General features: G+C 45.4%; 1 protein-coding gene across 2 annotated transcripts in view; it reads right to left on the bottom strand.

Moving 5' to 3' along the window:
* Window positions 1–27,104, bottom strand: part of PITPNC1 (phosphatidylinositol transfer protein cytoplasmic 1) — a 260,135-nt gene extending 233,031 nt beyond the window's left edge. The window contains exon 1 of one of the 2 annotated variants that reach the window (XM_047708109.1): window positions 25,906–27,104. In XM_047708109.1, coding sequence (XP_047564065.1) covers window positions 25,906–25,953 — 48 coding nt within the window. In that variant the 5' untranslated portion in view covers window positions 25,954–27,104. The remainder of the gene's footprint in view (window positions 1–25,905) is intronic. The other variant, XM_047708110.1, reaches the window with a different exon arrangement.
* Window positions 27,105–27,121: the final 17 nt, after the last annotated feature.

Genomic DNA, 27,121 nt, shown 5'->3' with positions numbered 1-27,121 from the left:
CTGCCTTCCAGAGGCTTCTGATCACCTCCTGACGGCCATCCCTATTGACACCCACCTGCCTGGGCCCCACTGGTGGTCTGGCACAAGCATGTTGCACTTCCCAAGGGCGACTCCCACGCATTTGTCCCACCCGAGAAGGCATTTTCCTTCTCCTTCAAGGTTCCAAGCACCATGGGTTCAACTTTGTCAACAGTCAACTCTTTCACATGATACCACAGGGTAAGAGAGGGCATGTCTCTCATCACCGTGGATGCAATTTTGTCTCAGCCTAACTACTGTGTACTAATACGTGGATACCAAGAAAGGGAAGCATCCTCCCACCCCTCCATACCCTGATTCTGCCAGCTGCTGTATCAAACCGGCTCCAGATTCGTTGCCGGGGAGCAACAGGAGGCCGTCCACGACGTGGCACACGTGCTCATTTGCTATTAGCAAAAACTTTCACCACCTCAGACACCCAAAGATCTGTTTAAGCCTCACACTAATTTTTTTTTTAAGATTTTATTTATTCATTTGACAGACAGAGACCACAAGTAGGCAGAGAGGCAGGCAGATAGAGAGGAAGGGAAGCAGGCTCCCTGCTGAGCAGAGAGACTGACGTGGGGCTCGATCCCAGCACCCCGGGATCATGACCTAAGCCGAAGGCAGAGGCTTTAACCCAGGCGCCCCCTCACACTAATATTTACAAATTAAAGAGATACTAATCACAGACTGGGTTCTCTGGCTATTGACCTTTCACTCGTTTAAAATAATTCTGACTAATCAAATATCAGAAGTCTAAAAGGCAGATTTCACCTGCAAATACTACAATGTTCCTTCAGGTAATGACTGTTTTCAAAGAGACACTAAACAAACAGAATGTTTAAAAACGGAGTTTTCCCAAATGTAACTCTTACCCATATGCTGATAGGAGCATAAACTAGTACCATCACCTTGGAAAACATATCCATAACTCTATACTCCTAAGCACATTCCCTAGACACTCTCCCACATGGGTAGCTAAGAAAGAATTCTTAGTATGTTCTCAGCACCGGTGTTCATAAAAGCAAAATTCTAGGAACAACCCAGTGTGCATGGATCAAAGAAAGGATAACTACATTTTGGCAGATTCATATAAAAGTTACTACACAGCCCGTAATGGGTACCTGACAGGCTAAGGGTCTTGATCTTAGGGTCACAAGTTTGAGCCCTCCACTGGATGTAGAGATTGCTTAAACACATAAATAAATACTTAAATTTAAAAAGGATACTATAGGGGTGCCTGGGTGTCTCAGATGGTTGAGCGTCTGCCTTTGGCCCAGGTCATGATCTCAGGATCCTGGGATGGAGTCCCGCATCGGGCTCCCCACTCTCCCTGCCTTCCTCTGCCTACTTATGATCTGTCAAATAAATTTTAAAAACCTTAAAAAAAAAAAAGGATACTATACACCCATAAAAATGATTGAATTATGGTTATATGCATCAATTTCAGGGTCAAATGTTGAAGGAGAAAAGAGCAGCTCGGCAATACTAGAGGGAAAAACAGTCTTTCAACAAATCGTGCTGGGACAAATGGAAAGCCACAGGCAACCGAACGGATTTCAATCACTACTACCTTATACCATAGACAAAATCAACTCAAAATGGACCAAAGACCTAAATGGAAGAACTTCAACTATAAAACTCTTAGAAGAAAACTTAAGTGTAAATCTCCGTGACCTTGGATTAAGGAATGGTTTCTTAGACATGACACCAAAAAAAAAAAAAGCACAGGCAACCAAAGCAAAAATAGATACACTGGTCTTCATCAAAATTTAAAATGTCTGCACTTCAAAGGACATCAAGAAAGTGAAAAGACAACCCACAGAATGGGAGGAGATATTTGCAAATCATGTCTCTGATAAGGGTCTAAAACATGCAGAATATGGGGCTCCTGGGTGGCTCAGTGGGTTAAGCTGCTGCCTTCAGCTCAGGTCATGATCTCAGGGTCCTGGGATTGAGCCTGCATCAGGCTCTCTGCTCAGGAGGGAGCCTGCTTCCCCCTCCCTCTCTGCCTGCCTCTCTGCCTACTTGTGATCTCTCTCTCTGTCAAATAAATAAATAAAAATATTAAAAAAAAAAAAAGAACTCTTCCACCCAAAGATAGAAAGCCACATAACTTGAATAGAAATTTCTCCCCAAGATTTGCAAATAACCAGCAAGTATGTGAAAAAGATCTGCAGCAGCCTTAGTCATTAAGGAAATACAAATCGAAACCACAATGAGATACTACTTCACACCCTCTAGGATGGCTAGAATTAAAAAGACAGAAGATAAAAAGTGTTAGCGAGGAGGTGGAAAAACGGGAGTCCTCATACACTGCTCGTGAAAACGTAAAAAGTGCATCAACTGTGGGAAACAGTTTGGCGGCTCCTCGATAAGTTAAACAGAATTTCCATATGACCAACAATTCCAACTCGAGGTATGTATCTGCAAGATCTGAAAATCGGTTTTCAAACAAAAGCCTGTGCATGAATGTTTATAGCAGCATTATTCACAACGCTCTCAACTGAGGACCGGATAAACAACATGTGGGATATCCATACAAGGAAATATTACTGAGCCATAAAAAGGAAGGAAGTACTGATTCATGCTATAACATGGATAAACCTTGAGAACATTATGCTAAGGGAAAGATGCCAGGCACAGAAGGCTGCACATTATATGATGCCATTTATATGAAATACCCAGGAAATACAAATTCATAAAGATAGAAAGTAGATGTTGGGGTACCTGGGTGGCTCAGTAGGTTGAGCCAGTCTGATTCTTGGTTTTGGCTCAGGTCATGATCTCAGGGTCACGAGATCAAGCCATGCCTTGGGCTCCACACTCAACCCATCCTTCTCACTCTGCCCCTCCCCCCATTTTGATGGCTCTCTCCCTCTCAAATAAGTAAATACATAAAATCTTTAAAAAGAAAAAAGAAATGAAAAGAAAAAGAAAGTAGGGGCACCTGGGTGGATCAGTCAGTTAAGTGTCTGCCTTTGCCTCAGGTCATGATCCCAGGGTGGCTCAGTGCGTTAAGCTGCTGCCTTCAGCTCAGGTCATGGTCTCAGGGTCCTGGGATCCAGCCTGCATCAGGCTCTCTGCTCAGCAGGGAGCCTGCTTCCCCCTCTCTCTCTGCCTGCCTCTCTGCCTACTTGTGATCTCTGTCTGTCAAATAAATAAATAAATAAAATCTTTAAAAAAAAAAAAGTGAATTTGGGGGCTCTTGGGTGGCTCGGTCATTTAAGCATCCAACTCTTGGCTCTGGCTTGGGTATGATCTCAGGGTTGTGGACTAAGTCCTGTGATGGGCTCCATGCTCAGCTTGGAGTCTCTTGAGATTCTCTCCCTCTCCCTCCCCCTTCCTCCCTTCCCTCAACTTATGTACGTTCTCTCTCTAAAACAGATAAATAAACTCTTTTTAAAAAAGTGAATTTTGAGGGGTGCCTAGATGGCTCAGTGGGTTAAGCCTCTGCTTCGGCTCAGGTCATGATCTCAGCGTCCTGGGATCGAGCCTCACATCAGGATCTCTGCTCAGCAGGGAGCCTGCTTCCCCCTCTCTCTCTGCCTGCCTATGCCTATTTTTGATCTCTCTCTGTGTCAAATAAATAAATAAAATCTTTAATTTAAAAAAAGTGATTTTTGGAATACCTGGTGCCTTAGTTCATTGAGCATCTAACTCTACGTTCTGGCTCAGGTCATGATCTCAGGGTTTTGAGGTCAAACCTGACATCAGGCTCCACACTTGGTATGGAGTCTCCTTGGGATTCTCTCTCCCTCCGCCCCTCTGGCTTGTGCTCTCTAGCAAATAAATTAATAAATATATATATTAAAAATTGAATTTTATAAGAATTAAAGCTCAAAATAAAAACTTAATAGAAAATAATGGCAAGCCGTTGAAAATGACTTCCTCCATGATGCCATGTGCACAGAGAGCATGGGATCAAGGAGGAACAGGTAGGTTGTTCAACGGACTTGCATCATTGTACTTAGTAAGCTGGGCAGTGGGTTCACGTCTGTATTGCTTCATACCTATTCAATATTCAATATAAAACAAAAACTTTAAAAGAGAAATTTTTTCCTGTTTTCCAAATCACAACGCAAAAAATTGGATCTGAATTTAAATGACCATAAGCTGGTAGCCAACCTCCACTAAGCAAGCATGGTGTGTAAAGCACCATAAATTAGGGGCAGGGGGGCACCTGGGTGGCGCAGTCAGTTGAGCATCTGACTCTTGGTTTTGGCTCAGGTTATAATCTCAAGGTCATGAGATCAAACCCTGCATGGGGCTCCTCGCCCAGTGTGGAGTCTGCATGGATCTTTCCCTCCCTCTCCCACTGTCCCTCCCCACTATGCTTGCTCACACAGTCTCTCTCAAACAATAAGTAAATATTTTTAAAAAGAAAAGCGACCAGCAGGGAGTTAAAAAAGGATAATCCTGACCCGCGGAGGTGCTCATAATCTAAGCCTGAGTGGCCACCAGCTTCCGAAAGCCACAGCCTCATTTCTCCATCACAGAATAATCTCAGCCAAGGTTTTGTCACTCCCAGCACTGGCTATGATGAAGGAATCCATTTCACACAATTAAAATACTTAGGTACATCTTACTTCCTGGGCTTCAGAGTTTTTTTCTGAAAATTTGTTTCATCTCCCTTTTATAAATCTGCTTTTAAAGACTCAGGAGATAAGTGGAATTAGAATGCGTAGTGAATTATAAAAAACTTGTTTACAAGACTTCCTTTTTCACTTGAAGTAATGTATTTTTAAAGCCCTGTTTTAAGCGGTATCTTTAGATTATCAGGCATTCTTATCTAGGCTCTATTAGTTTTTGAATATTCATACAATGACATCTTGAAGTGCCTTGTTGCAAGATACAGTCTAGATAGATATAGAAGCTTTCTAAAAATAATCAAGATTTCCCTTAAGATTTATAATAGCTTTAAGATAATCTAAAATTGTATCTATGTTTCCAGTTTTACCAAAGAATGGCAAAAGCCAATAGATTTTAACTTGATCTTTAACTCTCTTCCCAAGAAGGAGGTCAATATTCTCATGTTGTGTCACAGTTTCTGGGATATACACTGCAAAATGTATCATTCCAGTAAATAATTCAGAAATACGTTTCCATTTTAGGATTAATGGTCTATATACTGATACAACTAACTTGCTAATGAGCAAATGTCAACTTCTCCAGCTATAGAAAGCAATGGTGCTATTGGAAAAAACAGATGGAATTTGTGGTAAAGAGTCCTGAGTTTGAATCCAACTCTGCCACTGACTCTCTGGGTGACTTCACAAATCCTGTGAGCCTCAATTTCCACACCTGTAAAATGAAGATAATAAGATCCACCTTAGATGATGACTGTGAGGATGAAATGAGATAATTAACATAATGGCTCTGGCACACTAGAATGTTCGACAAACGTTGGCCCACTGTGTTTTCCCTTCCCCTGTGAAAGCAAAGCCTTGCTAAGTAAATACCCACATAAACAAATATATAATTTTAATTAAATGTTTATACACTAAAAAAAGAAAAAAATTGGCTTCCCCATTTACTAAATTTTCTCCTCTGCATCTAAATTATGATCTCAGTTAAACGGTTTCACAAAACATCTAATGAGAACCTGTTTTTAAAAACGAAAACTAATGAGGAAGTAGAGAATGATCCATTCTTAAGCTTAGGAAAATAGAATTGGAGGCTTCATGTCTATGCCCAAATGCCTTGTGGTTTCTGCCACCGGGCTAAGGGGTTCTGACCTCTATTTTGTGATTCGGATGTCACCAAAAAGTTGGGGGCTTGGATAAAGACGGAAAGGCATGCTTATGACATCTGCCACCAAGCTGGGAGAATTCACGAACACGGTAAATAACAGAAGCAAGAATCAGAAACATTTTGTCCAACTTGAAATCAGCAGATGTCATTCATCACATTTACATTTCAAAGTCCTGTGGTAATCACTGTTGTTGCTATAAGGCTGCTTGTTTTTACAGATCTCACACACACACCCGGGACAGAGACGGAGATTGCGGGAGACTTAAGGGAGCTGATCACCTTGTCAGAAGCAGCCTGCAGCTTGACGCAGCTTCTGAAAAATGGCTCATGTGCTCATGCTAGAGGATCAGCACAGCCTCAGGTGCTGTCTGTCCTCCCACATCTTGGGCCAAACCCAGCCTATGCCTGTTACTGTATGTTCTTCGAGCTACAGATGGGTTTTGCATGTTTCAGCGCTTGAAATAAATCAAAATTAGAATAATGTCGTGTCACGTGTGAAAACTGTATGAAATTCACATGTCAGTACCCATAAATAAAATGTTATCAGAAGAGAGCCAGGCCCATTCATTCACAGAACGGTCTTTGCCTGCCTTTAGTCTTACAGGCCAGAGGTGAGTGGTTGGGATAGGGACGGGATGGCCTGCAAGACGGACCCTTTGCTGAAAGTTAGAGCATGATGTTCAGTATTATTTAAATGGCAGTAACCAAGGAGAACCATGGGAATGATAAGGAATCCAGAAACCATTTCCTAAGGTGAGTCATTGAAAGAATTATGGATGTTAGGCCAGTAGAAGAGAAAACCAAAGGACAATATTGTAGGTTTCTTTAAATATTTAGAGAGCCAGCATGTGGAAGTGGCTGGTATTTGTGTCACTATAGAGGGGGAAATGAGTAACAGCCGTGAAAAGTTCAGGGAGGCAGACAGCAACGAAACATAAGACAGGACCTTCTAAAACATCGAGGTGGAAAATCACAGGTCACCCCCCAAAAGACTGAGGATCCTGCCATGCTGGTATTTAAGCTAAAAGGCAAGATGATCACCATGTAAGATTATTCTAGGAAAGATTCTTACAGTGGACAGGAAGCTGAACTGTTTTAACAGTAGGGTTCTTTTTACGATTTTATCTCGAAAGAAAGAAAATGATCATTTAATAGCAGGTGAAAGCTTAAGGACAGGTCAGTAGAAACAATTTCCAAATTCACTACGGATTATACCCTACAAGGAAACAGATCTATAATTGGTTTGCATGGATATAATACGTAATACATACATGTGTGTATCATGTGTGTATGTGTATTATGTGTGTACATACATGTGTGTATGTAAATGACACATTCAAAAGAGGTCTCCCATTTAAATAAAGAGTACACCAGCTATAAAAAGAATCACATTAAGAAAAGAAGGGTTATTTTTAGGAGGAGGGCTCCAATTACACAAATAAGGAAAGGACATCCACCACTAAATAAAATGAGCTGAAATTTTTCCTTGTGTTACTATAGGAAATTGGTATAGCACTGCTGGAAAGAGGGAAAATCTATATATAAAATAGAAAGGGGAACAATATGTTAAAAAAAATAGCATGGCTAAGATATAAAATATAGTAAAGGACACAGTTGTATGATTTACTTGCACTGGACCTCTTTGCAAAATAGCTTTTCAAACAACATCACAAAGTACAGCCACCTGTTAAGCTGTTATTTTGGCCTGTCTATTTTCAATGGCAATCTTGACACCCAAGCAAGAGACATACCACCATAGCAACATAAACACCATGGTGTTGGAGAATAAAATTTTAAGAAGCAATTTATAGCCCCATACAGACTTGGAAATAAAACTAATCCTATAGCATCTATAACTATGACATAACATTTCCACTGGCCAAACTCAGATCCCGTGGATACCTCAGGATTCCCTTCCCACAGGCCATTTGGAAAGGACACTCCAAAATGTCTGTTGTACAAGCTGGTCCTCCTAATCTAAAGGTATTTAAAATGTAAGACGGGGGCGCCTGGGTGGCTCAGTGGGTTAAAGCCTGTTTTCGGCTCGGGTCATGGTCCCAGGGTCCTGGGATCGAACCCCCCATCGGACTCTCTGCTCAGCAGGGAGCCTGCTTCCCTCCCCTCTCTGCCTGCCTCCCTGCCTACTTGTGATTTCTGCCTGTGAAATAAATAAAATCATTTTAAAAAAATAAAATAGGGGCGCCTGGGTGGCTCAGTGGGTTAAGCTGCTGCCTTCGGCTCGGGTCATGATCTCAGGGTCCTAGGATCGAGCCCTGCATCGGGCTCTCTGCTCGGCGGGGAGCCTGCTTCCTCCTCTCTCTCTGCCTGCCTCTCTGCCTGCTTGTGATCTCTCTCTGTCAAATAAATAAATAAAATCTTTTAAAAAATAAATAAATAAATAAAAATAAATAAAAAATAAAATAAATAAAAAAATAAAATAAAATGTAAGACAGTATCATTTTCTGCATAGCTCGGGGAATGTACAATTACTGAGAGTTCACGCAGCACTGATGGGTGGACAATTATCACCCCTCACATTTGCCAAGTGAGCTCCCCATCACCTGTGATCAGCCCCTAACGGAAGCGTTTAAAGAGAGTCACCGAACAGTTGGGGAAACTGAGGCACCGGAAAATGAGTCTTCCTCAATCAGTTCATAGCTATCACACAGCAAAGACTCAGCTCCTTCTAAGGTCACGTTCATACTCCTCCCTATACAGCACTACCCTATACCAGAAATCCCGACATAGGGCAACCTAGGCATTTTGGTTCAAGGAGATAAAATGCCAAGGTGTCTCATTAAATGAAAGGATAGAGAAAAATGAAAGGAAAGTCATGTTTGAAAGTAATTACGCCTTTTTCCAGGATGGTATCCCTAGGAGAGGAGGAGCAATTACCAGGACTTAAAACGTGAACATTGTGAGGCGTGACTGATTTGCAATTCAAAAAGCTCCAACAAAGGCGGAAAGAAAGCTGATCATCCAGCTTAAAGAGGAGACACACCCAAAAGGTGTGCCACAGGGAGGATCGGGGCGGTGAGTCGGCATCTGGGGGTGCAGCTTCTGGCCTGGGGTGGATCCTGAGCGCCCGGGTCTACAACTGAGGCCTGGACTCCAGCGCTGAACCACAGTCCATTATCCCCGGCCACCAGCTCCCCCAGCCTCTTTTTACTTTGTTCTTAGCTCTCCTCCAAAACAGAGGCCAGGAGGGCCCTGGGGCAGATCCTTCTGCAGGTCCACAGAAGAGCCAGTCTGAGGGCCAGAACAACCTGGAGAGCCCCCGTGAGGGCAGATGAATTATACATGAATCTACAATGAGGCTTCTGGGACACCAGGGACTTGGCTGCTTTTGATCTGAGAACAAGTACTGAGCCCCTTAAAAAAAAATAAGATGATTTCTGACACACATAACCAACATCTTTTTAATTTTATTTTATTTATTTATTTGACAGAGAGAGATCACAAGTAGGCAGAGAGGCAGGCAGGCAGAGAGAGAGGGAAGCAGGCTCCCTGTTGAGCAGAGAGCCTGATGTGGGGCTCGATCCAAGGACCCTGGGATCATGACCTGAGCTGAAGGCAGAAGATGAACCCACCGAGCCACCCAGGCACCCCCCAACATCTTTTTAAAAAAGAACCAACACCTATAGAAGCCCGGGTTAAAGGCTGTGCACCCATGTAAATAATGGCTAATCTCAAATACACCTGACCCTTTTGGAAATGTTTTTCTTGAAAAGGCTTAAGGGGATTATTCCATTTGGACAACTAATAGCCTAATTACTATTTTTTTTTTTTTTTAAACCACCACCAAGCTCCTTTTCAGCCAGATCTTGGCAAGGAATCTCAAAAGTGCACCCCCATCTGCGGCACCGTAAGTCACGCCGTTGAAAAACATAATTACACTCAGCTGTGTCCAAGTTTCCATCAACCACAATCCAAAAGAGGTGAGCTATTAAATCTTGACTCTAAAGGTTTGTTGTTGTTGTTGTTGTTGTTTTTTCCACTTTGGACACGATGCCTCTTTATGAGCCACAAAAACCTCATACAAAAAAAAAAAAAAAAAAAAAAAAAAAAAAGGGACGCCTGGGTGGCTCAGTTGGTTGAGCAGCTGCCTTCGGCTCAGGTCATGATCCCGGCATCCTGGGATCAAGTCCCACATCGGGCTCCTTGCTTGGCGGGGAGCCTGCTTCTCCCTCTGCCTCTGCCTGCCACTCTGTCTGCCTGTGCTCGCTCTCGCTTCTCTCTCTATGACAAATAAATAAAAATAAAATCTTTAAAAAAAAAAAAAAAAACACACAAAAAACCGGCATTCATCATGGCCTTCCCTAGAACAGGTTTTGGGTCTCCAGCAGGCACTATACAATCTGTACCCTGATGATTAAATGCAATTCTAGTTCTCGAACTCTCTGCACTTTGAGGAGGGAGGATTAAATAACTCCATTTCATATCTTTAAGCCTGTGTCTCATTGAGCAAAAGAACAGTCTACTTTCATAGCACTTTCTAAGTATGAAGAAAACCACTTCTACCCACGGCATTGCCTTTTATGGAGGCTTGAACTACTCCACAATGACGACCCATGTGCGGGAATATCAAGGGTCATATTCGTTTTGGGTTTTATGGCCTTTTTTTTTTTTTTTAATCAGCATCAGCATTGTTGTTATTTTAGATCAGGACAGACTTGCAGAATGTTCTGGATGGAGGACTGTGTCATCAGGGTGCTAACCACAGGAAATTCAACATTTCAGAGGACCTGCCCATGGGGCTCAGGTCATTCATGATAGCCCCTGTCTTCACAACTACCTGTCCAGACAAGTAGGCGATTACAAATTTAGCTCTCTCAAACATCTATCCAGTCTTGTTTCTCTATTTTAATTGCCAATTACTGGTTTAACAAGTGTTGTCTTCTGAGGCTTCATAGTTCAGGTCCATTAGAGGCTAAATATGCCTGTAAGGTGCTCGGGCACATGCTTCTCAGACCGGACAGAAATTGAGGACCAACACTTTATTAGATCCCACTGCTTTCCTGGATAGCATAGAACTGACTCCTCCTTGAGAGTGACAAAACCATCATCCTATAAAAGCTAATGAAATCCAAGTTGTTGGCTGGTCAGTTGAAAACTATCTGAAGACATCACTACGAGAATTGACAAGAATGAAAATGTTACAAAGTGTATTCATCAATAAGCCATCATACTGACAAATTATTTTTTCTCCTGCATCAAACATGATCAAACATTTTATAAAAATTTTTACAAAGCCAACATTATAACTCCACTTCTTCAGAGAAAGGGTCCAATTAATGTCTATTTCTACCTAGTATAGGAATAAAGCATTCTCATTAATCAATTATTTTATCTTTTGGTTTCACAGAAGAACATTTGTCCATGCCAATCCCATTTGTTTGAAATGCTTCCAAAATGCGCTGGTCTTTTTTTCCTGCCTTAGGGAGGACTCTGAACAAAATGCACTTTTTCGGGCTTCTGGGTGACTCAGTGGGTTAAGCCTCTGCCTTTGGCTCAGGTCATGATCTCAGGGTCCTGGGTTGGAGGCCCATAGCATCGGGCTAGCATCGGGGCTCCCTGATCAGCAGGGAGCCTGCTTCTCCCTCAGTCTCTGCCTGCTTGTGATTTCTCTCCATCAAAATAAATAAATAAAATCTTTTTTTAAAAATGCACTTTTGGGGCGCCTGGGTGGCTCAGTGGGTTAAAGCCTCTGCCTTCGGCTCAGGTCATGATCCCAGGGTCCTGGGATCGAGCCCCGCATCGGGCACTCTGCTCAGCAGGTAACCTGCTTCCTCCTCTCTCTCTGCCTGCCTCTCTGCCTACTTGTGATCTCCGTCTGTCAAATAAATAAATAAAATCTTTAGAAAAAAAATAAAAAATAAAAATGCACTTTTTCTGTCAAATGACAACAGAAGTACTCCTGAGTTTAAGTTGCCAAGTACTTCATCTGTTGCTACAAAGGTATATGTTACTGAGTAATTAATGTCCCCCCCAAGTACAGATATGAACCCATTTTGTCATTTTCCTTTCTTGAAAGAAGGAAAATTTCAGGAAAAAATTCTATTTCGCTAGATCCCATGAAGTAAGTTGTATTAGGTTTGTTTTGGGAAATGGTGTAGGAGTTTAATGAGAAAGTAATGAAAGCAACACTTTAAAAACAAAACACAACTGACCAGAAACCTGGAGTAGTAAATGCGAAGGGACATAAAGTGGACCAGTAGTTGCCAAGGGATGTGGGCAGGTGGAGTGGGGATTTCTTCTTTAATGGGCATAGAGTTTCAGTTTTGCAAGACAAAGAGTTCTGTGGTTTCATGGTGGTGATGGTTGCCCAACATGAATGTACTCAATGCCACTGAACAGACACTCAAAAATGGTTAAGATGGGGGTGCCTGGGTGGCTCAGTCACTTGTACGGCTGTCTTTGGCCCAGGTCCTGATCCTAGGGTCCAGAGATCGAGCCCCACATTGAGGGGGAAGCAGGAGCCTGTTTCTCCCTCTCCCTCTGCCTGCTCCTCCCCCTGTTGTGCTCTCTGTGTCAAATAAATAAATAAAATCTTTTTTTTTTTAATGGCTAAGATGGCAAATGTTGTGTTACATGTATGTTATGTGTGTATGCATGTTACATGTATGTGTGTTACATGTATGTTACCATGGTTTTTAAAAATTATTCTTTAAAAACCTGACCAGAACCTACACATCCAGCCATGTGTGGTCTCCTTCAAACAGTTCATTTTAGGAAGATTTAGGAGAGTATGTACCTGGGTAGTTCAATAGTGCTGACACAGCAAAACATCTCTGACTCTCCACCATCAAACTTAGGAGGGCAGATGTGGTGGGTTTCTTCATTATCTTTACCATTTTTGATCATGGCAAATGTGTCTTGAGGATCATTTTTTTAAAAATACCTGATGGCTCCATTTCTCCATTTTTAAAATAATTATCAAGTTTAAAATGTTTATTTAGGGGCGCCTGTGTGGCTCAGTGGGTTAAAGCCTCTGCCTTCAGCTCAGGTCATGATCTCAGGGTCCTGGGATCAAGCCCCATATCAGGCTCTCTGCTCAGCAGGGAGCCTGCTTCTCCCTCTCTCTCTCTCTCTCTGCCAGCCTCTCTGCCTACTGTGATCTCTGTTTGTCAAATAAATAAATAAAATCTTTAAGAAAATAAAATAAAATAAAAAATAAAAATAAATAAAATGTTTATTTAGTCCGTGTGAGGTGTGACTCTAAAAGAACAATATTTGTGAGTGTGGGTTGTGAGTGTGGGCTGTAAATTGTGAGAGTGTGGGTGGTAAGCTGCTTTGGAGGCAATGCTAGTCCAGGGGAGCCAGAAGTTTCCAAGGAGCAGCTAACTCAGCAGGAAGGGTAAACATACAACTTTGAATAGTACATTTTGATGATTTTCATATGCTCCAATTTGCTTACGTGCATGTGAAGAGTCTTTTAAGTTTTCAACTAAATGTGCCAAAAACATGGCGTCACTTATCTGTTCTCATTGTTATTCCTGATACTAATTTTGAGAAAGTCACCAGGTGTTCATCAGTGAACACCTCTGCTGCTGATGTGTATGAAAGCCAAAGGTTCTTACTGCCATTAAAAGGAATAATTTCCAAACGTGTAGGGGTGGTTCTCTTTTTAGAGCATGAACTGCAGAAGTTATTTTCAAAGGAACATGATTCACTTATCAAAGTTAAACAGGGGAATGTCACTTGGTTTAATACTTGGGTGAAATGGATGGTTCAATGGAAGATAAAACTCATGGTCCGCTCTCTTAGCTTAACTGGAATGGAGGAACTACTTTCCCCCAATTATTTCCTTTGATAACCCTGAACAAGTTCTCTGATCTTGGAGATTTTTATCTGTGTGGCCAGGTGATAGATCTGGATCACCTTCCGTCATTCCTTCCAGCTTTCAGATTCAACAGAAGGCAGAGCAGGGCAGAGCAAAGAGTGTGGTCTCTGCAGTGTGACCAGCCTAGGTATGGATAGAGGTATGGATGGAGGTATGGATGGAGGTCTACCATTGACCAGCCATGCAAGCACCGAAGATCCACACTGAGAAAGTGGGATAATATCCAACTCATAGGACTGTTCTGAGGACTAAACCAAAAGGCACTCCACAGATGTAATTTCTCTCCCTCCTTTGCAGGTAAAATTTACCTGCTACCAGTCCGAGCTGTAAAAACAGAAATCAGGGGTGCCTGGGTGGCTCAGTCTGTTGAGCATCTGACTCCTAATTTCAGCTCAGGTCATTATCTCAGGGTGAAGAGATCAAGCCCCATAATGGACTTTGCACTCAGCATAAGTCTGCTTGAAAATTCTCACTCTCACTCTGTCCCTCCACCCACCATATACGCGTGCACTCTCTTGCAAATAAACATGTAAATAGAATCTTTTAAAAGAATTTTAAAAACCAAACCAGAAACCACATTTTAAAACACTTACTTTCCAAACAGCACATTTCATAGGATGGCCTGCTGAAGCAGACAGTGCGGGCTCTTGTATTATGTACATTAAAAACAAGGTTATTACAAGGCCGCAGTCAGCCAAGACCTTGTGACACAGGGTAACTGCCTAGCTCTGGGATGCTGTGATCAGGAGAGGCAGGGCAAGGAAATGCCACAATTTATGTAAGACACAAAGATGGAGATGGCTCAGATAAGCAGATAGCACTGTCTCTATAAACTGTCCATACAAGGTGGAAACATTTTGGCAGACATAGTGATTAAGTGAAACTTTGCCATTTTAACAATAAATCCCCCCCCCCAAAAAAAACCACAAACAAAAAAATAGGGGGACCCGGGTGGCTCAGTCCATTAAGCATCTGCCTTCGGCTCAGGTCATGATCTCAGGGTCCAGGGATCGAGCCCCACATCAGGCTCGCTGCTCAGGGGAAGTTGGCTTCTCCCTCTCCCTTTTCCCCTCCCCCTAGTTGTGTACTCTCTCCCTCTCTCAAATAACTAAATAAAGTCTTTAAAAAAGAGAATAAATAAATCCCACTACAATCACTACAAGTACAAAATAGGGGAGAGTAGTGCAGAATACAAACAATCCAGCAAATAAGAGCCAGGGCATTTGAGGTTTTCAACAACTTAATTATATCCAAGTGGTGACTTCTTACTCCCTCACTCGGTAAATTTTCTTTTTATTTTTTACCTTTAGGTAATCTCTGTACCCAACATGGAGCTCAAACTCACAGCCCCAAGATCAAGACGTGCACGGTCCACTGACTAAGCCAGCCAGGCACCCCAAAGTTTTCTTCTAATATACAGATTATTTTGGGGTACAAAAATACACAAATTAGTGCTCAGAAACACCTGGATCTGGCCTTAATGCAGCAAATATAGACTTCAATGATGCACATGTGCGTGTGTGCCCGTGTAGACGAGGGGCGGGGACCAGTCTTTGGAGATTAGCTTCTTAGATTAGGTAGTTAAACAACATTATTATAGGCTGTCATCAAATTACATTTGTTGGGCCAATCCTACTTCTTTAGGTGATTCATTCTGGGAAAGAAACAACACCCTAAAGATCGTCAGATATCATCCAAAGGATTTAAGGGTGACTTTTTTTTCTTTGCTCAGGAACAAGAGGAATCTAGAAGGTCATGCTTTACCCAAACTTAAAAGGAGCAAAAAAAAAAAAAAAAGACAAAAAAAAAGGGAAGAGTCATTAAATAAACTTGATCAAGAACCTACGTTGTTTAGATTATGAGTCGACTTCCACTGAGGTCCAAAAAGGAATTTCAAGAGCAGGCCCCTTTTGTCTGAGGGCTGGGAAATGAAAGAATGAGTCACTTTAATACTTGATGTCAAAATCTTGGTGAGGGCTAGCTTTCGTGTTTCTAAATCAACAAACAGCAGTGGGTAACGCTGTTTAGGCAGTCTGCCAGAAAGTGGCGGGGGGACCCTAGCCTCCTTCCTGTGACATGGGTAAAACCGGTAGCCAAGACAGTGTGTCCTATGCAGTGAGGCTCCCTTCTCTGGGTCTGTCATCCAGGGAGATCTGCCCAGCCTAGTGTAGTACAATCTTGCCATCCTACACAGAGACTGCTGGGATAGAGTTTAAATAGCCCATCAGTCTCCTTTGCAATAAAGCCAATGATGGCACGTCTTTAGGACATCTGTCTGAGATGAATCAGGCAGAAGGTTCAACTCCCATGTAGAACCATCTCCTCCAGAATGTGTTTTCTAGGATTCATCTGGCTAACACAATTTCTCATTCAATGCACATAGAAAGCAGAGACATGTACTTGAAGCCACAGCCAGGAAGGTCACCAGGTACTGTTCCTTCCACTCACAGTGGCCACCAGCCTCTGTCCCCTTAGGGTGGGAAGGAGGGGTGATGGCCTCCCAGTACCCTGAAACCCTACAGTGGGCCTCAGAGCAGCTGTTCAAGCTGTGATTGCTTCTTTCCCCTAAGTACCAAGCTCTGACCTAAATTGTGGCCATTCTGATCCAAATCTGGCAGATTTTCTTCCCACACTGCTGCAGAAGAGAACCACCTCCTTCGGAAAGCTGTCTAAAAATCAGGACAACTAGAGCCGTCTCCTTGAGGACGGGGATCACAACTTTGCAGTGGACTCATAATTCAAATTCAGCACTTTCTGTCAGTGGCTCTGTCTCTAAACATAGATGCCCATGTTTATCCACAGCCACCTCTACATTTTAAACAGTTTTACTGAGATGTATTTTACGTACCAACTCAAATTTTTAAAAGATTTATTTACTTGAGAGAGAGGGAGCAAGTGTGTACATGGGGCAGGGGTGGGGGACAGAGAGAGAAACTCAAAAGCAGACTCCGTGCTGAGTGTGAAGCCCGAGGCAGAGTTCAATATAATGACCATGAGGTCACAACCTGAGCCAAAATCATGAATTGGATGCTTAACCGATTGAGCCACCCAGGTACCCCTGTCATAATCTATTTTAAAATGGCAGGGAGGGGGCACCTGGGTAGCTCAGTCAGCTAAGCATCTGCCTTCAGCTCAGGTCATGATCTCAGGGTCCTGGGATCGAGTCTGCATTGGGCTCCCTGCTCAGTAGGGGGTGTGCTTCTCCCTCTGCCTCTGCCCCTTCCCCTGGCTCATGCTCTCTTGCTCTCAAAGGAATAAATAAAATCTTTAGAAAATGAAATAAAATTTAAAAATTTAAAAATAAAATAAAATGGCAGTGAAGCTTCTCCAGTGGCCTCTGGACTATAAGCGCTGGGAGAGCAGGAATTATGTCTGTCTTGTTTGCTGGTCCATCCCTAGTGCTTGGCCTAACACCTAGCACACAGTTGGAGTCCAACAAGCATTTGTGATCTGAACACATCTGTGCTCCCCTGAATGCCAACCTAGATACAAGAAATAATTACTTCAAGATAAACTGTCAAGGCAAAAAGGCTCCCAAGATTCCAGCTCTCTGGCAGGCACACCGTGTTTATCTGTAATTCTTTCCCCTTGAATGTGGGTGGGCCTGACCTAATCAGGCCAATCTTTTTCGAAAAAGAGTCTGAAGGTCAGAGATAACACGTCAGAGAGTTCAAAGTGGCAGGTGCTGTTTTCCTACTGGATCTGTAGGGGCAAACTGCCCTGTCGTGGGCAGGGTCACATTGCAGGAAACAGCAGATAGCCTCTAGGAGCTGGCCCCTAGCTGATGGCTGGCAAGAAAGGGGGTACAAACTGAAGTCAATAGCCACACAAGCTTTGAAGAGACTCCAAGCTCCAGAAGGAAGTGCAGCCCAGCTAACACCTTGATTTCAACTTTGAGAGGCCCTGAACAGCCACACCATCCAGCCAAGCCATCCCAAGACTTCTGGCCTACAGAGACTGTGAAATAATAAAGGGGTATTGTTTTAAGCCACTAAGTTTGTGATAGTTTGTTACAGAGTAATAGAAACCAAATACATTCCTACAAAAGTTAGGATGAAAGCAGAATGATTACATGAACTCCCATAAAAGACTGGCCTCGAGCTTCTCAGAGGGTATGGCTGAGCAACTTTAAAATGAAGATGTTTGGGGGCGCCTGAGTGGCTCAGCGGGTTAAAGCCTCTGCCTTTGGCTCAGGTCATGATCTCAGGGTTCTGGGATCGAGCCCCGCATCGGGCTCTCTGCTCAACGGGGAGCCTGTTTCCCCCTCTGTCTCTGCCTGCCTCTCTGCCTACTTGTGATCTCTGTCAAATAAATAAATAAAATCTTTAAAAAAAAAATGAAGATGTTTGTAATATAAAAGAATCTCTAGCTTGCAAAATATCAGGTAAAACCTAAGTGAAAAAAAACTGTAAAATCTAAGTGAAAAAAACCTAAACAATATGAAGGGAGAAACTGGGCTCAGCTTTCCAGAAATGGTCCTGTTTCTTCCAGCTTCTGCCCATCCATTCATTAAGCATCTACTATGTGCCAGACCAGGTTAAAGCCTCTGAGCTGCCCTGTCCAGTATGGCAGCCACCAGCCACCCGTGGCCCTTGAGCACTGCAAAGTCGCTAGCGGGCACTGAAATGTGCTACAACTGGAAAATAACACACTGGATTTCAAAGACTTAGTATGAAAGAAGAATAAGTTAAACTATGTTGTCAGTATTTTCCTATGTGGGTTACAGGTTGAAAAGATAACGACCGGAATGAACGACATACAAGCAAACAAACAAGTAAGTACAGATTATGAGAAATGCTCCGAAGGAAATAAGTTAAGTGCAGAGATAAAGAATAGAAGAAAACTACTTTAGATGGAGTGGTCAGGAATGACGTCACAAGGAGGTGCCATTTCCACTTATAAACCCACAAGTTTGCTATAAACATTCAAGTTTTAACACATGACAGCAGCAGAGGCTGGAACCTTCAGAGGGCTGACCCAGGCCCTTGGCCAGCTGCAGGACCCCCTCACATTGTACTACTCCCACTTAGGTTCCAGGTAAACAGCGCCCACTAGAGGTGTGCAGCCCTGAGACCCTGTCTGTGTGGATGAATTGTTTTTAAGTTGGAGGTGTACAGTGTGAAAAGTCAAGCATCCAAGATAATTTTTTTTTCAAATGACTTTACATTTTCCAGATACAATTTGTTCTCCAGTTTTAATATTGGTAACACAGTTGCACTTCATCTCCCATGGAGCCTACCCAGAGGGAAAAAAAAGTCTCCACTTGGGAATACCATAAAATTCCCAATTGCCAGCAAGAGACAGGGAGGGCGGGCAGTTGGCAATCTACACTCTGAATTCTCCTTTTGCTTCTGCAGCAGGCTGAATTTACAAAAGATATATAAAAACCTTCCTGATGGGGCGCCTGGGTGGCTCAGTGGGTTAAGCCTCTGTCTTCGGCTCAGGTCCTGGTCTCAGGGTCCTGGGATGGAGCCCCACATGTGGCTCTCTGCTCAGTGGGGAGCCTGCTTCCCCCTCCCTCTCTGCCTGCCTCCCTGCCTACTTGTGATCTCTCTCTCTCTCTGTCAAATAAATAAATAAAATATTTAAAAAAAAAACAAACAAAAAAACCTTCCTGACTTCTTGGTACAAATCAGCTGATGTCTATATGTCTTTTTTTCCAAACAGGGGCAGAAGTGTTAGCTAGTTTCCAAAAAAGTTTCCCCTAGTTATTTGACCATATAAACCTCCAGGCAACAGAAAGCAGGCCAAAGCCCACACGGGCCAACCAGTGGCACCTGTGCCCTCACTCAGGCGGCTAAAGCAATGAACCTCGACGTACTTTTCCAGTAATCATTGCCCCTGAAAAACACGTTTACTGCCTGTCACTGTGCACACTTTTATATTAAAAAAAGAAGAACTTTGTGAACCCTTCCCCCTATACACACACTTTCCTAACTGACACTCTGGGGCAAGGGGTGGGGGCACGGCAGATTGTAAAGGGACTGATGAAACTGTATTAATTTTTTAAAACCTGCTTACAAAAAACCAGTATTCTCTGTTCACCTGAAATGAGAGCTTTTCTGAAAAGAAGTATTACTCACTTAAGCAGACACAAGGTTTTTAAGTTAGTTTTTAAGTGCCTCAGGGACTCACTCTCTAAGAAGCAAAAGTTAATTACCACCCACTTTTAACTAAGATTTCGTTAACAATAATGTCCATTTTTTTCAAGGCCCAGAATCCGTCCCCCCCCCCCAGCCGCTGGCAGATTCTCACCCAAATCGAGGGATTAGGGTTTGCGGGGAGGGGGAGGCATGCTGTACCCTTCACACACAAGGTCAATTTCACTGACTGGCCTGCGATGGTAGCATCTGCTCCTTGTTGTCTGTTCCATTAAGGGGAGAAAGCTTTGCACTAACCCATTAACCCGCCCACGTGCCCCTCCTGACCAGCAAGGAAACTAACTGTGCAAGATAACTGGGCTTGAAGAACCTGGTTCTGACTGCAGGACAGGCAAGGGAAGCTACCAGGATCATCCAGAAATCAAACTCATGACCCTGGCCTGGGTCCCTCCCAGCTAGGCTAGGAGTCAGGGAAAAAAAACAAACAAAAAACCTCAAAAGAGTACTTGTTCTTTTTTTCTTTTTTTTTTTTTTAAGATTTTATTTATTTATTTGACGGACAGAGATCACAAGTAGGCAGAGAGGCAGGCAGAGAGAGAGGAAGGGAAGCAGGCTCCCGGCTGAGCAGAGAGCCCAATGCGGGACTCGATCCCAGCACCCTGGGATCATGACCTGAGCTAAAGGCAGAGGCCTTAACCTACTGAGCCACCCAGACTCCCCAAGAGTACTTGTTTTTTTTTTTTTAAAGATTTTATTTATTTATTTGACAGAGAGAGAGAGAGATCACAAGTAGGCAGAGAGGCAGGCAGAGAGAGAAGAGGAAGCAAGCTCCCTGCTGAGCAGAGAGCCCCATGCGGGGCTCGATCCCAGGACCCTGAGATCATGACCTGAGCTGAAGGCAGAGGCTTAACCCACTGAGCCACCCAGGCGCCCCAAGAGTACCTGTTCTTAAAAAACATTTTCAAAATTATGTTCCTGAGGAACCCTGGGGGACATATCTGAGATTAACCCTTTATTCTTTATATCTGAGAGTATCACTTTGTACAAAAATCGGTGGCAATGCCAATATCAAACTTAAACTCTCTTACCGAAAGAATTTCTGCCCCAACATTTGCAGGCGCATTTCATGAAAATTGTTTGAAACAGGGAATAAGCAGCATTATTGGGCATTCTGGAATCTCCATTTAGGTCATTCCAGAGTTGGCACCATCCCAATCCCAAATCTGTTCTCAGAAATGTGCGTAAGAAAACTCTCCCGGGACCCAGGGGAGCCAGGATAAAGTGTACTGGCTCCTGGCCAGGGCAAAGAACAAAATAATATTCTGTATTAAAAAGTTGTTTTTCTTTCCTTTCTTTCTGTCTCTTCTTTTCTTGGAGGAGGGAATTGTTTCTATTTTTCATTGTGCCACGAATCCCTGAGGACCGCAAATAAATCCCTAAAAGTATGCCCATTAACGTTAATGCAGTCAGAACAGGAACTGTTAAGACACCAAAGCAAGTAATGAAAACAAAAGGATTTCTGCCTAAATATTAGGACGTGCTTAGCTCTTGAAACTGCTGATCTTACTGATAAGGACTGGATGGGGTGGGGTCATCTTCAGACTGCTCCTCGGAGTCCTGAACGTGGGTGAGGTTTGGGATGCTGGCAGCACCAAGAGGCAGCACCCAGGAGAGGTTTGGGGCAAATCGGCCTTGAACATCACTGTAATCTCGGAGCCACGCATCCAAAAGAAGCCGCCCCAAATAAATACACAATCCAAGGAAAACCAGTAGACTTGTTATACAGGAGCAGCTTCAGATAGAGCCCCCAGCCTTCCCTCTGGTCAGCTGACCAGATGTCCCCTAAGTAGATGGAAGGTCAGAGTCTGTCCCCAAGCCACCTTCAGCTAGAGACTACTTGGGATGTTTAGTGTCCCCGCTTTGCATAGAGGGCTTAGGGATAAGTATTTCCTTCCAGCAAGGAAACCCCCAGAGGAGGAGAAGTGGGAGAAAGCCTGGCCTACAATATAAAACAGCTCTGCACCAGAAATCAGAAGACCCAGGTTCTGGCCTAGACCTTGTCCTTGGCTCTGAGATGGACAACGAACTGGATCTTCCATGATCACAGTCTCCTTCACAAAGCGAAATGGCTCAACTACAGAAGACCTCCACTAGCTCTTCCAAGTCTAAAGTGGAAGAACCTACATGTCCAAATGTTCCAAATGCAAATGGCGACAACCGTCTCTTTAGAGCCAACTCTCAGCCCCCAGGAACCTTTACTGTTTAGAACTTCCCAATGAATGGGCCTATATTCAGTTCAGAGAGGACACTGAATATAAATGAAGAAACAGTTCTTGGGGCGCCTGGGTGGCTCAGTGGGTTGAGCCTCTGCCTTCGGCTCAGGTCATGATCCCATGGTCCTGGGTTCGAGCCCCGCATCGGGCTCTCTGCTCAGCGGGGAGCCTGCTTCCTCCTCTCTCTCTGCCTGCCTCTCTGCCTACTTGTGATTTCTCTCTCTGTGTGTCAAAAAAAAAAAAGAAAAGAAAAAAAATTGAAGAAATAGTTCCAATTAAGTTTTTTATTAAAATTAATCCATGAGATGTTACCTCTTAAAATTCTTCATTTGGAAATTGTCTAAAAAACAGAACAAAACACCAACACTCTGATCTTGACTGATCTAGACCGTGGTTGAGCTTTCTTTTCTTTATGCCCCAACACTGCTCCTCTTTCCTGGAACTAGGGAACATTTTATGAGTTAAAATAAGGCCTAGAGAAATAGTAGAATCCAGTACCCTCTACAACAATTGAAAAGGTCTTTGATTTTTCATTAAGTTGATAGTGTCGACTCTATTTTCAAGATCTGTTTTTTCCTTTTTCTGCATTAAATAATACCAGTGACAGGCAAGGACCAGCAGAAAGAAAACCAATGTGTTTTTACCATGGCTCTGGTTGTGGCTTGGCTACTAATTAGTTCTGTGACCTGGCGCACATGACTGAACCCTTCTGACTCAGTTTACACATCGGCAAAATGTGGATAATAGCACATGAGTTCTCCTTACACTCCCCTCCACCAGGAGTTAAACAGGATAAGGCCAGGGAAGAAGAATGGACACAGTGTTGGTTCTCTCACTAACCCTCTTCATTTTCAAAAATATGGGCACTCCTGACTAACCATGGGGCTTTGATAGAAAAAAATTCCTGAAGTACTGTGTAGACAGAATCAGGGCCAAAGCAAATAACGCCTTGAAGCAAAAGCTAGGTTTCAAAGAAGAGTCTACCTAAATTGATGGTAACCATCTTCTTTGAAGACACTGTTAAGTTCCTTCCCAGTTTTTAATGTTAAGGACAGGAGCGCCTGGGTGGTTCAGTTGGTTGTCTGTCTGCCTTTGGCTCAGGTCATGATCCCACAGTTCCTGGGATAAAGACCCACTTCAGGCTCCCGGCTCAGTAGGGAGCCTGCTTCTCCCTCTCCCTCTGTGTGTGTGTGTATGCTTCTCTATCACTCTGTCTCTAAAACAAATAAAATCTGTTTTAAAAAATAATGTTAAGGGCAGTAGGACACAGCTCAAGGCGGGGGATGGTGGACACAGGGGATTTACTACCAGTCAGACTCCAGGAATCCAACCCCTGGTGCATGGGGTCTAGTTTTCTCACCTATCACCTGGATTGGAAAATCTGAAATCCTATCAGTTTGGAACCTCTATCAATCTAAACTGACCCCTGCTTCCCTAACCATGTGGAAAACTAACTTCAAAGCATAACTTTTTAAGAAACTGAATCATGGGAGCGCCTGGGTGGCTCAGTGGGTTAAGCCTCTGCCTTTGGCTGGGGTCATGACCTCAGGGTCCTGGGATCGCACCCCGAATCAGGCTCTCTACTCAGTGGGGAGCCTACTCCCCCCGCCACCCGCCTTCCTCTCTGCCTACTTGTGATCTTTGTCAACTAATACAAATAAAATCTTTAAAAAAAAAAAAAAAAGAAACTGAATCATGCTTTTAGTCCAAATGAATTACACATTAATTAAATCATAATTATACATTCTATTACATGCAGAGCCTGATTTCATTTGCCAATTAAGAAAGGACGGGGGGGGGGGGGAATCCTCCACCTGCACATTGGAAAGTGATTACTTCACCCTGAAGTGGTGGGTATTTTGCCAGCATAGATAAATAAATAAATAAATACGTTGCTTAAGACCTGTGCCTGAGGGGCGCCTGGGTGGCTCAGTGGGTTAAGCCGCTGCCTTCGGCTCAGGTCATGATCTCAGGGTCCTGGGATCGAGTCCCACATCGGGCTCTCTGCTCAGCAAGAAGCCTGCTTCCCTCTCTCTCTCTCTCCCTGCCTCTCTGTCTACTTGTGATCTCTCTCTGTCAAATAAATAAATAAAATCTTTAAAAAAAAAAAAAAAAAAAAAAAAAAGACCTGTGCCTGAATGTTCAGGAAAGCCTGCGAAGAAAACCAACTAGGAGAAAGAGAAGCAAAATATTTCGAACGTAGTAAGAAGATTCTAGAACTGGTTATTTTCTTGACTCTCCCCTCCGTTTAGGGGCATTTCCTGCAATATCAACATTATTCCTGGATCCCGAACTCCTCTCAACAAATAAAGTCACTGGGGAGAGACGAAGCGCACACACCTCCAGGCTTAACAGCCCGGGCTCCGCTGCCCGGAGGGTGGGAAGAGCTCAACCTTTCCTACAAGTACTCTGGTTAACCGGGGTCACTCATGTGCCTCCTCCACCACCCTACACAACAGCGTGCCTCTCCTCCACTTGATTCACATGGTCGGGATGCACCTCCCAAACCTTAACACCATCCACATGGAGTCCATCCTTCAAGACTCTACTCCAGCGTCACCTCCTCAAACGCTGAACAGGCAGGAACCCTAAGATGATCATTCTGGCGGGGGTTGACCTTTCTCTTCCGTAGTCAGTGTTCCTGGGATGTATGTTTTGTCAACTCGGAACTACTCTGATCTTGCCTTGGATTGTACTGGGGTCTTGCCTTAACACCTGATCCAGGTACGACAGCCCCCCGGGAGCGCAGCCACTTTATCGGTTAAATACCTTTTTTTTTTCCCCCCCGAAAGCACCTACCCCTTCCATAAGGTAATGACTCAATAACATACCCGATAGATTAAATGCTCTGTATTTAAGCATAAACACTGTTTGGCTCGCCGGCTTCTTTGGCACACTAAACCACACTAGTAAGTTTCAAATTTCCCTGATTGGCTTCACGCTTCCTTGCTGTCCCTGGACAGGCGCTAAGCCATTGTGAAAGCACCGAAAAGGTAGGGAGGAGAGGGGGAAGAAGGGGAAGCCGGGGCCTGGATAGTCCACACTGAGTCATCATTTCCTGAGTGATGGAGCCTGCTGCTTCGGGGGATCTGGAGAGGGGAACCGGAGCAGAGGGTGGAGGACGAGCCCCCGCCCGCCCTGCAGCGCGAGCACCCGGAGCCGGGGCCGGGCCCGCACCCACGTGCTGGAGCGCCCTCCTGTGGCCGCGCCGCAGTCCCCGCTGCTCCCGGCTCGCCCGCAGACCACGCTCCCCGCCGCTAAAGAAACAAGAGACGCAGAAAGTTTCCGAGCCAGGCGGTTTGCGAAAGGTCGAGGCCAGGTCTGGGAGCCTCGATGCGCGGGCGTGGCGGGAGCGGCGCCCAGGCTGGCGACGACCGCGAGAAGTCCGGGCCCAGGAGGACTCCCTTAGGGCTCCGAGGTGCCCCCCAGCGGGGCTCGGGGCCTGGAGATCCTGAGGGCAAAGGCTTCTCCCGTACCCAGACCTTACAGCAAAACGCGGGAGCGGAGCCAGGGCCCAAGCCAGGACGGGGTGCCTCTGCCCCGACCCCCAAGCTACCAGTACACGCTTGGGGCGCCTGGGTTTGCCTTATTCATTTATTAATTGGAGGGAGGGGCGCGCCAATTCCCTTTGGTGCATCCGGATCCCCAGGAATCGGGGCTCTGGGCGACCCCCAAGACTCCACCTAGAGTCCACCGCCGCACCCAACGCCGCCCTCCCCCGCTGGGGTGACAAGTGGAAACAGCAACTCCCCTCCCTCCTCCCCTCCAGCCTTCTGGCTCGGGAGGTAATGCTCCAGCAGGGTTTCCCTGCCGCCCGCAGAGGACCCGTCGACCGGGAGGCCGCAGCGGGGTACGCGGCACCCTGGGGCTGGGGGCCGGGAGCGGGCGAGGCCGGGCCCGGCGCCGCGCTTACCTCGTCCACGGTGAGCGGCATGCAGATCCGGTATTCCTTCAGCAGCATGGTCCTGCCGGCCGCGCGCCCCCGGGGCGGGAAGCGGGGGGCGCCCCCCAAAGCAACAAAGCTGCCGCCCAGGCGCAGGGCAGGGCGCCCGGAGCCCTGCGCTCGGAGCCGGCCGGCGAAGCAGCCCCGGCGGTGCGCTCAGCTCCTGTTTTCCTCCTCTCCGCCGGAGAGCATGTCAAGGTTCGGGTCCGGGTGTTCGGGGCTCCCCCGCCTTCTTCCTCGCCGAGCTCGGTCCTCCCGGAACGCTGTGTTGCAAAGTCAGGGAGGGACCAGGGAGGGAGGAGGGAGACCCGCTGGGAACCGCTCAGATCGGTAGCCCCGGGCGGTAGGAGCGGCCGCCGGATCAGGACATGCCCGGTGGCGGGCCAGGGAGGAAAAAAGAGAGATTTCCGAAAATTAAAACGAATGCACAAAAGTCACCCGCTCGATCCGCCTCCGAAAGCAGACATGAACCTGGCGACCCCCCTTCTCCGGCGGGTCTGCCAATGCTAATGTCACCAGGAACACATTGCAGCCGGAGCTGGAGATGCTGACTTTCCAGACAAAGGCTCGATCGACTCTTCTCCCCGGGCGGTAAACAAGATTTCCTGCTCTTTTTAGGGCCGGTTCCCGAGGCGCTCCAGGGCTCGCAGCGGGAGAAAAAGGAAGCCGCCGCCGCTGCCGCGGCCCGGCTCAGTCGGGCTGGGGCCCGGGGTTCCTCCAACCTGGGCTCGCGGCGGCGAGGGGCGGGCGAGAGGAAGCTGGCGCCTTCCGCGCACGTCCCCTCCCCCGAGTCCCTCGGCTCCCCGCGCGCCGTGCGTGCCCGCGAGTTTGCAGCCACCGCGCCGGGGCCGGAGAGTCCGCGCGGAGCTGCAGTGTGCCTCGGGCCGGGGAGGTGGGTGCGGGAGGAGCGAGCGCCAGCGAGGCTGACATCAGCAGCGGCCGCGGCGGGGAGGGTAGCCCCATCCGGCCAATGGGGAAATGGCAAAGAATGTGGAGGATTTAAACAAAACAGCATGTCTCTCCCCGGCTCCTGCCAGACGGCAGGACTGCCCCGGAGCCGAGCCCGGCCGGCGCTGGCGAGGATCGGGAAAGGGGGCTTCCCTGGCTCCTTTACCCTCTGAATCTGTTCTTTAGACGTTCCCTGGGTGCCAAGGGTGCTCTGCCCCCCCCACCCCACCCCGCGTAG

The sequence above is a fragment of the Lutra lutra genome, chromosome 16 (assembly GCF_902655055.1).
Source record: "Lutra lutra chromosome 16, mLutLut1.2, whole genome shotgun sequence".
In the NCBI taxonomy this organism is placed as follows: domain Eukaryota; kingdom Metazoa; phylum Chordata; class Mammalia; order Carnivora; family Mustelidae; genus Lutra; species Lutra lutra.
Note: the sequence above shows the minus strand (reverse complement) of the source record. Positions and strands in the feature narration are given on the sequence as shown.